Source organism: Sprattus sprattus (assembly GCF_963457725.1).
Source record: "Sprattus sprattus genome assembly, chromosome: 5".
In the NCBI taxonomy this organism is placed as follows: Eukaryota; Metazoa; Chordata; class Actinopteri; order Clupeiformes; family Clupeidae; genus Sprattus; species Sprattus sprattus.
The window spans coordinates 32,185,034-32,197,533 of record NC_137924.1 but is presented as its reverse complement, the minus strand read 5'-3'; the positions used below and the strand labels follow the sequence as shown (position 1 = coordinate 32,197,533).

General features: G+C 46.8%; 1 protein-coding gene across 2 annotated transcripts in view; it reads left to right on the top strand.

Moving 5' to 3' along the window:
* The window catches only part of nrp2b (neuropilin 2b), a 112,037-nt gene that overhangs the window by 94,035 nt on the left and 5,502 nt on the right, over positions 1 to 12,500 (top strand). Inside the window, exons 14-16 of one of the 2 annotated variants that reach the window (XM_080839206.1) lie at positions 1 to 30; positions 4,108 to 4,140; positions 7,443 to 9,164. The exon at positions 1 to 30 is cut by the window's left edge and continues 67 nt beyond it. In XM_080839206.1, the coding sequence (XP_080695332.1) occupies positions 1 to 30; positions 4,108 to 4,140; positions 7,443 to 7,732 (353 nt within the window). In that variant the 3' untranslated portion in view covers positions 7,733 to 9,164. Of the gene's footprint in view, positions 31 to 4,107; positions 4,141 to 7,442; positions 9,165 to 12,500 lie in introns of those variants that run through there. The other variant, XM_080839205.1, reaches the window with a different exon arrangement.

Below are 12,500 nucleotides of genomic sequence, written 5' to 3'. Positions count from 1 at the left end.
GCACCAGTACAGAGTTGGAACAATGCACCCGTAAGTTTCTCTCTCTCACACACACACACACACACACACACACACACACACACACAGACACATACACACACACACACACACACACACACACACACACACACACACACACACAGACACAGACAGAGACACAGACACAGACACACACACACACGCACACAAACACACACACACATACACACTGGCACTCAGGCACACACACACACACACTGACACACACACATACAGACACACACACACACACACACACACACACACACACACAAACATATAGACACACACATACCAAATCAAACAAAGCTTGGCCATTAGTCGGTGGACATGCTGTGAATTCATTATTTTTTTTGTTTCCCACTGAAGTAGATATCGAGATTTCTCCTCCATCTACTAGAAAGCCTGTTACTTTTGGTGTCCATCATACTCTCTCTAACACACACACACACACACACACACACACACACACACACACACACACACAGTTCAGTCCTTAGTTTGGAGTCATGCTGTGAATTTATTAATTTCTTGTTTTACGATATAGAGATCTAAAAGGGACACCACTGAAACACACGCACCCACGCACACACACACACACACACACACACACACACACACACGCACACACACACACACACACACTGAGTTTCAATTTAAAAATGCTGCCAGATCTGTACAGTGCAGGGATTGTTTATTAATAAGGAAATGGCTGTTACCGGATGGGCCTCCTCTCCTCAGGAGGATAACACACACACTTAAGAGTAGAATGGGTCTGGTTCCTCTCTGGATGAATTCAGCGCATTCTCTCACTCTCACACACACACACTCACGTATAGACACACACACACACACACACACACACACACACACAACTCACACAGACCCTTTGGCCGTTGTGCACTCTGCGACGCCCAAGTTCAAAAAGGAATGAAAACAGCCCTTAATGTTCCGGGTTCCCGACGAAAGAGGGGCAGAGAGGAGCAGGAGCGAATCTAGGGCAGGGGTGCCTCGTGGGCAGCCATCTTATCTATGTTTCATTAGCTTCTCTCTTCTCCTCTCCTCTCCTCTACTCCTCCTCTCATCTCCTCCGCTAGTCCCCTCTCGGCACCGCTCTGCTCTTTGCCCCTCTCTTATTTGTAAACAGACTCTTCCCCGAGCCGTCACAGGGAATTTAGCAGACAGACAGCCCCTGAGAAGCCTGACTGAAGCGCACTTGCTACATGCGCACACACCCCCACTCACACAAACACACACACATACGCACAGACATGCGCGGCTGCTCTTGTTCCTGTCAGAGTGCAGCAAAGAGCCGCTGATACAGTACAGACTTGGGAATCAACCTCTGTCTGACTGTGCTTCTATAAGCTTAGCTTAGCTTAGTTTAACTGGAGACAGGTGAACAGGTCAATGGCACAAACGTCTCCTGCTGGGATTGCTGACATGAATCAGGGCCAGCTCTGGGTCAATCTCAGCTACTATCTGGCTAGTATTATCATGGTCCTAACGGCTCACCTGTGGAAGAGACACTGGGGCCACATCAGAGATCAGAGGTCATCAATCAGAGTGCTAGTTGCTGTTAGTTCTGTAGCGCTAGCTGGACTTAAGACAAGCTAATGAACCGATGAGTTAGTTGTTGTATAATGGCGCCAACTATGTTGTTAGAGGTGAAGAGAGGGACTTATTATTTCCTTAATCCAGTGTCTGCCTTAACTCACTCACTGTGGTAAAAATGTCGATGGGAAGTTTAACCTTTACTGTGGTCGTCATGGTTACTATTCAGACTTTCTAGATTAAACTTTTTTACCGGATCTGCGTCATATGTTGAATGATGACTTTGCCGTCCTTCAGCGCGTCTGGAGACAGACCCGGTGCAGTCTGGCACTGCTCAGTAGAGGGTCCAACATGAGTGCGGTGCAGTTTTGCGCCGTTCAACTTCTAATGGAAATGCAAATGAGCTCGGCACAGCCCGGCCCGGCACAACCAAAAGTGCCAATGGAAAAACCCCAATAGTATTACACTCAACTGTTTGACTGAACAATTGTATAAAGACACGCGCAACACACACACACACATACACACAAAGAGACACATACACACACACACAAATAAAGATACACACACACACACAGACACAGTCACACACACACAAAGATACACACACACGCACACAAAGATACACACATTGACACAAAGATACACACACACATCCATGCACACATAGAAACACACACACACACGTTTATTTCCCCTGCTATTTCTGTGCCTGGAAACATTCTTATCAGGTAATGCAGTTGAGTTCTGTACACAGCAGTGCGTGTTGTGTTGCCAGATCCCCGGAAAGCTCCGGAAAGCCCCAGTGTCTCTCTGCTCTGCGGCAGTTAATTGTCTTCGCATCTCAAATATTATAAATATGCATTCTATTTTCTCCTGTCGCTCTCCTGCACAAGCTTGCTCTCCTCTGTTTTCTTCTCTTTCTTTCATTCTTTCTTTCATTCTTTTTTTTTCTTTCTTTCTCTCGTTCTCTAATTCTGGGTGTCTGTGTTTGTTTTTCGTCAGTTTTTTCCCTACTCTCTGTGTTTTTCTATCATTATGTCTCTCACACTTGTTCGCTCTCTCTCTCTCACTCTCTCTCTCCCTCTCAGGCATATAAACACATTCACACAACCACACACACACACACAAACACACACACAAACACACAAGCACACACACACACACACACACACACACACACGCCTTTACACACAATCACACACACACAAACATACACACAAGCACACACACACACACACAAACAAGCACACACAGAGTCTGTGCATCGTGTGCTATAAATCACGCCTCATCCTCATTCCCTGCCAAATGACTCAGACAAATCACCTCCTCTTTGAAACGAGTGTGTCGGCCAGTCGTTTGTCCCTAAGCTGTTCATGATGGGGGGATGACGACAGACTGACTAACATGAGTCCCCCTTCACCGCCCCCCCCCCCCCCCCCCCACACACACACACACACACACACACACACACAGTCTCAAAAACGTACATGCTCACACTCACACACTTATTGGCCGAATCTCTATTCTTCCCCTTGCCCCTTTTGCTTTGTCTTGTCTTTGTCTTAACCCTAGCACTTGCAAGTGTAAGGGCCAAGGGCTGAAAACTTTCCCCTATGAAATGAGACGGCACTCGGTTTCGGGTACGTCACTTGGCGTCGCTGGATAATACAGGATGGTACATGTAAAGCAAAGGTCGATGTCTTCAAACAAGTGCTGTCATTCACAGATATCAAACGGAGTTCGCGGATAAGCTATCTGTAGACATGCGTGACTGTATGAGCTATGAAACTAGCGATTTAAAAAAAGTTTCAATTATGGTTGCAAATATATATACGACTGTATAGAGCACAAAACTAGACTGTCGTAATTGTTTTGTGGACGGTACATGTAAAGCACGGATCGATGTCTCCAAAGCAAGTGCTGTCATTCACAGATATCAAACGTAATTCGTGGATAATAAAGTTATCTGTACACATGCATGGAGTCAGGCTAGTCCTAGCAAGCTACCATATAATCCAATGAAGTGGTGGCATACGCGCTAATTGTAACCTAAAACTACCGTTTGAAAGCTTCAGTTAAGACCTAAAATACTATGCATAGTTCGTGTAGCACATTTCAGATCAAACCGAGTCATTATAAACATATAAAAAGTTGTGTAGATAGCTTTATTCATGTAAAATATTCCTCGCTTCAAGTAGCCATTTAAAAAAAAAAAAATCACGAGCTGGTTTCGCTGTGTGCTCTGGGATAGCCCTTGGAGGAGCAAGGTAGCTCTCCGATCAGCTTAAAAACGAGGGCCATACACCACTTAATCTTACCCCTTAATCTGGATCAAGAGACACCACTAGCTCTCACATGAACGCGCAACTTCAAGGGTAAGGGGGAAGATAAGGGGTAAGGGGAAGTATTGAGATTGGGCCTTATTCACAGAGTGATGTCGTTTGTTTTAATATTGTGTAATATTGCTGTTCCTACCTGCACGTCTCATGTCCATCTTAACTCATGGTGTCCTGTCTCCTCTCTCGTCCCCAGAGCCGTTCGGAGCTGTCCCACCTGACATGACCGGTGAGTTTGGCCTCAGATTGTTCACTGTGTCACCACAATTCCACATCCTGTCTCTGTGTCTGTGCTTCCTGCTTGTGGCGCACCGTTGTCCAGCTTGCAGTGTTTGATGTGTCTGGGCTCTCCAACCACCCCACTCCCCCCCACCCTGCCCTGGCGCTTCACTCTGTGCCCCCCTGTGCCACCCATAGCATCATGCCACCCACCCACGCCGCGGCTCGCTGTGCCAGTCTGACGTGGAGAGGACCGTGTGCCACAGAGAGCCCCCTATCTGATCTGGAAACTGATCTGATTATTGATTATTGCAGTGTGATCCTCTTGCAGATATGATAGAGAGAGGTTGGTTTCAGGATCAGACACAGGAACTCTCTGGGGGCACATTGAGCATTGTGCTTATAGGTTCTCCTCAATCAGAACAAAAAGAAGTTCTCTGAGAGTAGTTACCCCATTAACAGGCCTCAGATCAGTGCTTCTGTCACACACTCATGTACTCTTACGACTAAAAAAAGGTTCCACATTGGTTCCATCTGTACTGTACGGTTCTATTTATAGTCTAACCCACACAGGCAGGGTTCTGTAGATAAAAAACGGTCACAAATCCTTAGAACCTTAGAAGGGCTCTACCAAGAACCTTCCTAATCAGGAATTCTTGTCAGAACCCCTTTAAGGCTCCAGAGCTTCTCTTGGTTCTAAAGATCTCTTTCTTTATTTCGTTTTCGAGAGTGCTATGAGAACCATAATGTCAGGAAGCACAGATCTGTCCCTGGGTTCTGCAGTTAGGGGCTGGCTCCTCCCACGCCACCACTGGCTTGACAACTTCCTGTGATGCGTGTCAGCATGCATCCCATCATGCACCTGTCTTAAGCCTCCGGCCCAGTGCTCTCGTATGGACGCCTTTCTGGATTAATACTCTGAGAGTAACGAGTGGTGAGAAAAGAGAAGGAGAAGTACATCAAAGAGAGGGACTCTTCTTCCGATCCCAGATTCCCACGCATCATTGTGTCTGTTAGCTTAGCAAAAACACACATTATCATTAGCTTCTTTGTTAGCGTAGACCAGTCATTTTTCAATGTTGTCCGCTGTGTGTTTGCAGTATTTATTGCAAAACATGATATTGCCGTACCCCTAATGAGATGTGTGTGAGTGAGTGTGTGAAGTGCTGAGGACACACAAACACGCACACACACGCACACACACACACACACACACACAAAAACACACTTTGGGATCCGTATGTTGGCTGTCTCAGATTCTGAAGTGAAGAAGTGGCTGTGGCTAGTGGAGCAAGTCTTTACTTCTCTCTCTCTCTTTCTCTTTCTCTCTCTCTCCTGTGGGGAAGGTCTCTCTCTCTCGCTCCTGTGGGGAAGCTCTCTCTCTCTCTCTCTCTCTCACTCCCTCTCTCTCCATTCCTGAGTTCCACGCCATAAATGGAGTTTTCTGGATCTTTTTACTCTACCTCAGTAAAATGTCAGACTGACACACACACACACACACATACACACACACACATACACACACACACACACACACACACACACACACACACACACACACACACACACACACACACACACACACACACACATTCTTCCTCTGAATTTCTGCCAGGATTTGAAACACAGCTTCCTGGGCTTCAGTGTTACGGAGATCTGGCTTCACCTAAGGTTTTGTTCTTAGGCTTTAGTTAGCAGAGGATCAGGGGAGGTAGAAGTAACTGAGTTGAGTGCCAGATAGTTAGAAGCCTCTGATCTGGCTCTGATCTGGCTCTGATCTGGCTCTGATCTGGCCCTAATCTGGCTCTGACCTGGCTCTGATCTGCCTCTGATCTGCCTCTGATCTGGCCCTAATCTGGCCCGGAATTAAACTTGGCTTGTTGAAATAAATTTGTGTTGGTGGGGTCCTTCTGCTACTGCTGAGTAGGATGGAGGTGCGAGTGGAAGAAGTGGGGGGGGGCGATCGGGGGGGGGGATTGGATCCCTCCCCTCTGTGCTGTTGGTGTTGGTTTCCATGGAGATGTTTGGCTTGAGGTAAAAAAGAGGCCTGCTGGGAAAACAGAAAAGCAAAGGAAAAGCAAAAGAAAAGAAAAGAAAAGGGAGAGAACTGGAAGAGAACCCCTGGCTGCTTGACCCAGCCACTGTGGCTCACAGGATATCTGCTGCTAACTACTGTAGGGAGAGGAATGCCTATACACAGACACACACACACACACACACACACACACACACATACAGATACACAGATACACATACACTTGACTACACACACACACTCATGAAGAGATACATAGATACACACATACTTGACTACACACGCACATTCACACACACACACATACACTTGACTACACACACACACTCATGAAGAGATACATAGATACACACATACTTGACTACACACGCACATTCACACACACACACAAATACACAAATACTTGACTACACATGCACACACAAACACAGATACACACATACTTGACTTCACACACACACACAGGTACTCACATACTTGACTACACACATGCATGCAGGTACACACATACTTGACTACATACACTCACACAAACACAGAGATACACAGATATACACATACTTGACTACACACACACACACACATGTGACAAGCCTGAAGTCATTGAGCGTACTAAACCAGCCAGATTCCCTTCAGTGACCTCTTCAGTTTCAAGGAAGATTATTTCGATTATTATTCAGAACATTTGTGATCTTATCATGCCATTTAAATAACTATTGCAGACTCGTTCACCACTCGAAATGAGAATGTGTATCAGTCCAGTCCACCAAACAGTGTGTCCGCCTCACCGCTGGCAGGAGACCGCTGGCACGAGCACAAAGACGTTGGCTTGCACTAACCGTTCACCCCTACCGGAGCACCACTGGAGAGCTAGCATGCATGTGCATTTGCGTGTCTCTGTGCAGATGATGTCTGTTCATGTATTGTGCAATGCAAGACAAACCCAAACCCAACATCCCAATCATTTCACCCAAAATCAAAAAAACTGAGTCAATTAAGCAAGTAAATAAATATATAAATAAATCTCACAAGCCACTGCCAACCATTTGCTTATTGTTTTATTGATTAATATAACTGATTCATTGCTATCGCTAAATCTTTAAGCCGATCAGATGGAACATCACCATTGCCTTGCATGCCTCTCCATCCCCGCCCCTACCCCCCCTCCTCACACGCACACACACACACACACACACACACACACACACACACACACACACACACACACACACACACCGCAGCCAACCTCTTGTGTGTCTTTCCCCCTCCCCCCCTAGGAGAAGCTCTCCCAGGCCGGGGCAAGCCCACGGTGGCCCCCGTTGCCGTGACGCCCGTCCCTGCCTTCTGGTATTACGTAATAGCGGGCGGCGGTGCGCTGGTGCTGCTGGCATGCGCGGCGCTGGTCCTGGCGCTCTGCTGCCACCGGTACCGGCTGGCCGCCAAGAAGAGCCAGCACTCGGTGTCCTACCATGGATCCCACTACCCCAGCACCACCCTCAGCGGGCCCTGCATGGAGCCCATGCTCACCATCAGGCTAGACAAAGACGAGCCAGTGTCCCACTGCTGAGAGACAGACACACATGATGGAGGGATGGATGAAGAGAGAGATGGAGAGATGGATGGAGGTATAGAGGGAGAGAAAGAGAGGAAGAGTGTGCAGCAGCAGGATGAGGCTGCGCAGAAGCTCAGCACCTTGGACTTGCACAGTGATCACGAGACACTGGAAAGAGAGAGAGAGAGAGAGAGATAACAGAGGGATGAGAGGAGAAGAAAGAGAGAGAGAGAAGAGGAGATGAACAGCTGCACGTATGAGAGGGGTTTTGAGATGGGAGAGGTGATGGACCTCTGTCACGGACGCCTGGGTTTTATTGAAGATTGTACACACTGAGCAGAAAAACAAGAAACATTTAAAAAAGACATTTGCAAATGAAAGGAGGAGGACAAGAGGACACCTATTCAAACACACACACACACACACACACACACACACACACACACACACAAACACACACACATGCACGCTTTGTGTCTATCACCCTCTTCTCGTCTCTGCTTTGTGAGAGGACATTTTGGTGAGAAGAGTTTTTCACACATACACACACACACACTTTTCTGTCTCCCTCACACAAACACACACACTTTTCTCTCTTTGCCTCACACACACACTGATGACTCTTCCTGTGGGGAGCATCCAGTCGGAACGCTGAGTGGCACTGAGCCTCTCCTCCTGAACCCAACGGGCAGGGTGTGTGTGTGTGTGTGTGTGTGTGTGTGTGTGTGTGTGTGTGTGTGTGTGTGTGTGTGTGTGTGTGTGGTGGGGGGGAGGACGCGTCTCTGTGGGGATTTGTGCTGGGATCCCGTCTCTTGTAGCGAATCCCATTGTGCTGTTGAGAGGGACTCTCCGCCGATGCCAAACCTCCCGCCTGGGGAGGTGCACTCAGCCAGAGAATATTAAAGTGTGTGTGGGTGTGTGTCTGTGTGTGTGTGAGTGTGTGTTGGGGGGAGGGGGGCTGATGTGTCACATGGTGAGCTTTGCATGATGGGAAGTTAGGTATTTTGCACAGGTGCCCTTGAAGGGAGAAAGATGGAAAGGGAGGGCTAAAGAAAGACGGAGCGCAAAGCAAAGAGGGAGAGAGAGACGCAGAGAGAGAGACAGAGAGAGACACGTAGAGGAATGAAAGAGAGGCTTAAATCCCTCTTTCCTGGCAGAGGAGTCCTTGTGATTCTCCCTCAGGTGGGACTTGAGGTGACTGAAGGTTATAAGCCCTTTAGCTATCAGTCACACACACACACACACACAAACACACACACTCACTCATCTACAAATGATATACATATACACTCACACACAAGACATGCACTCACACTCAAATGATACACATACACACATCACACATCTGCACATACTGAACACACCCTGGCTCCTCATGCCGGTTGGAGCATTAGTGTGTGGAGTGTGTGTGTGTGTGTCTGTGTGTGTGTGTGTGTGTGTGTGTATGTGTGTGTGTGTTAAAGACTGTGTGAGAAGAAATGAGTTGCTTGGTGTTTGGTGTTATCCTCGTTTTGTACAGAGTCGCATCAGTGCTCTCAGCCCCTGTCTTCTGAGGAAGTGAGAAAGAGAGGGATGAGGGAGGGGAAGAGAGGGAGGGAAAGAGAGAGAGAGAGGGGTGAGGGAAGGAAAGAGAGAGAGAGGAATGAGGGAAGGAAAGAGAGAGAGAGGGGGATGAGGGAGGGAAAAAGAAAGGGGTGAGGGGGGGAGAAGATAGAGAGACCTCAGAATCTGCATGTTCAGCTCACCTTTTCAGCACACACTTGCCAAACTCCAGATTTGTCTGTCTGTCTGTGTGTACGTACGTCTGTTTTTCTCAGCAAGAAGACAAACAAACAAACAAACAAACAAAAGAACTAAGAGAAAAGACTTTGTTGACTGCTTTGGTACTCTTACCAACAGAGATGATTTTTATTTTATTTGTATTGTTCTTGTTGTTGTTTGTTTATTATATGCAAAAAACAAAGACCACTGAGTCTCTGCCTTAGCCACCGCCCACATGTCAATCACCACGTTACATCACGGGCCTTAAGAATCAGGATTAGCCAATCAGAGGATTTCACTGGGCTCTGTGGAGTCCCTTGTCCTGAAGTCATAACTCTCGATCTTAGTGCGTTTGTATGAGCTTTTTTAAACCTGTGTGTTAAACCTGTCATGTCATGTAGCTGACTTTACTTCTCTCTGAGCTGACTCTGCTTACTGCTATTCGGGTTCTTGAACACAGAAAGGTGTTTTATTGTATTTCTTTTCGTTTTGTTTGTACAAATATGAGGCTTGTTTTGAGATACTATGAGACGTCACACCTCACTATACAGGACAAGGTGATCTTTTTTTTATAGTTGAACCGAGAAAGAGAGAGCTTTGACCATTTACTTTGTGAGGAAAGAGGAAGACTTACTGACTGTTTACTGTGATTATTTCATTGAAGTTGTTGTCATGATGACAGTGTTACTGTGAGTATTTCATTCTAATTACTTTTTTTCACATTGTTTAAGTTTGATGCTGTTGTCATGGTGACAGTGTTTTGGAGTTGCTGCCACTTCTGCATCTGAAGGTGTTTTTCCAAATAAGTATTGAGGAGAGAAATAACAGCATACACACACACACACACACCTACATGCACACACACACACGACCAAACGCCGATACTACTATTACTGCTATTACTATTACTGAATAACCAAAGCAGTTTGCAAAAGTCCTGATCCTCCTTGGATTTATCGCACACACACACACACACACACACACACACACACACACACACACACACACACACACACACACACATATGGGTGTATCACTTGCACTTCTTTACATTTAAGATCCCAAGTTCTTATTTCTTCCTTTCTCTTTTTGTTTCTTCTAACTACTCCTCCCCTCAGAGCCTTTTATCACTCCTTTTGCTCCTCTCCTTCCCTCCCCTGTCCTCCCTCCCTCCTCCTCTTCTCCTCCTTCCCTCCCCTGTCCTCCCTCCTTCTCCTCCTCTTCTCCTCCTTCCCTCCCCTGTCCTCCCTCCCTCCTCCTCTTCTCCTCCTTCCCTCCCCTGTCCTCCCTCCTTCTCCTCCTCTTCTCCTCCTTCCCTCCCCTGTCCTCCCTCCTTCTCCTCCTCTTCTCCTCCTTCCCTCCCCTGTCCTCCCTCCTTCTCCTCCTCTTCTCCTCCTTCCCTCCACTGTCCTCCCCTCCCGCCCCCCCTATGCTGTCCAGCCCGTATCACACAGCCCTAGTCCCATTAAAGTGATGGGCGATCCTGATGTGTTGTAGTGGTTCCCAGCTGGCCGTAGGTGAGGCTAATCTGCGCGTCTGTGGACTCCTTGGTCATATTTCAGCCATTACTTGCCCCTCACACAGGAATGCGTGCAGAGATGGGGGAGATCAAAGCAGTGGGGGGGGGGGGGGGGGGGGGGGTTACCTCTGTTCTTCTTCCAAAGAAAGAGCCGCAAAGCCTGTCTCCAGGAGCACACACACACACATGCACACACACACACATTCACACACACATTAATCCCCCACTTCACTCCCCACTACATGATATCTCCTGCTGTTCCCCAGTTCAAGGTGAATCCGGCTACAGAGAGCACCAGATAAAACAGGAAGTGGCTGTGATGTCACATAGCAGGACAGAACATCAGGGTGTTAGAGCCATTTGTGTCCATTTGGTTCCATTGAGGTTTTTTTTTTTCTCGTACACTGGACTAATACCCTCAAATGACCCCTAACACCCTCACTCACTCCAGATGCAGAAAGGCAGCCAGCCAGGAAACACTGAGCATTGCTTTGAACTATTTTATACCATGTAAAAGACACAGGCAATGACATAAGCCTGTAGTGTGAATGACAACAGTATCCTATGGTTACGGTGATTTTGGCCGGTGCTGTACTCTTTTCGTTTGGTGCTTTTTTCTATCTTTTGGGGTGAAATAACCTCTCTTACTTTATCTTTCTTTTCATGTTAACGTTGTTCTCTCATAATGAGACACTCTTAATTCACTTCCTGTCCTGAGGACTGTGGTGAAACGCTTGTATGAAACATACAGATAGGTAGATAAGTGTTTTTTTATACACACATGCATGCACATACACGCATATACACAGACACAAACACACACACAGACAAAAAAACATTTTCCTCTGGTAGAAACGTGAAGCTGTTTGTGTGTGCTACGTGTGTGTGTGTGTGTGTGTGTGTGTGTGTGTGCGTGGGTGCTTTATGGGGTGGGTTTGGCTCTGACTTTATTTTCTCTTCATCACTTTAAAAGTGTGATGTATGGCAGGGTGGGGGCGGTCCTAATGGCCTCTTAAATCTGGCCCACAGCACCTGATTGGCCCCTCCTCATTTTTCTAATTACTTAATGTACCTGATTGGCCACGCTGATGCCTGCTGTAAGCATTCCTTCCTCAGCGATATTAACCAGCAAAAGCACTCACAGGGGTCCTGAGCTGAGGGCCCGCCATGCCAAACGGTTGTCTGCGCCAAATGCCTGCACAAAATTTAAAAATATATACATATATATACATTATTATATATATATATATATATATTTAAATATCTATATGTCTGTATCTCCACTCCAGCCCCAGAGAAGTGGAGACAGCGTGAAGAAGAATTTTAGGTGAAGTGTAGAAATGAGAGGATTTGTTTTTTTCCCTCTCTCTCTCTCTCTAAAAGACTTTTTTTCTTGTTGTGTTTAAGCCCACACCTGTGTGATCTGCTGTCAGTCTGACAGTGGAGTTTGATGGAGGTGGATTGGATGATTGATTATTTGAAGCGTAGACAGAATATGATTGA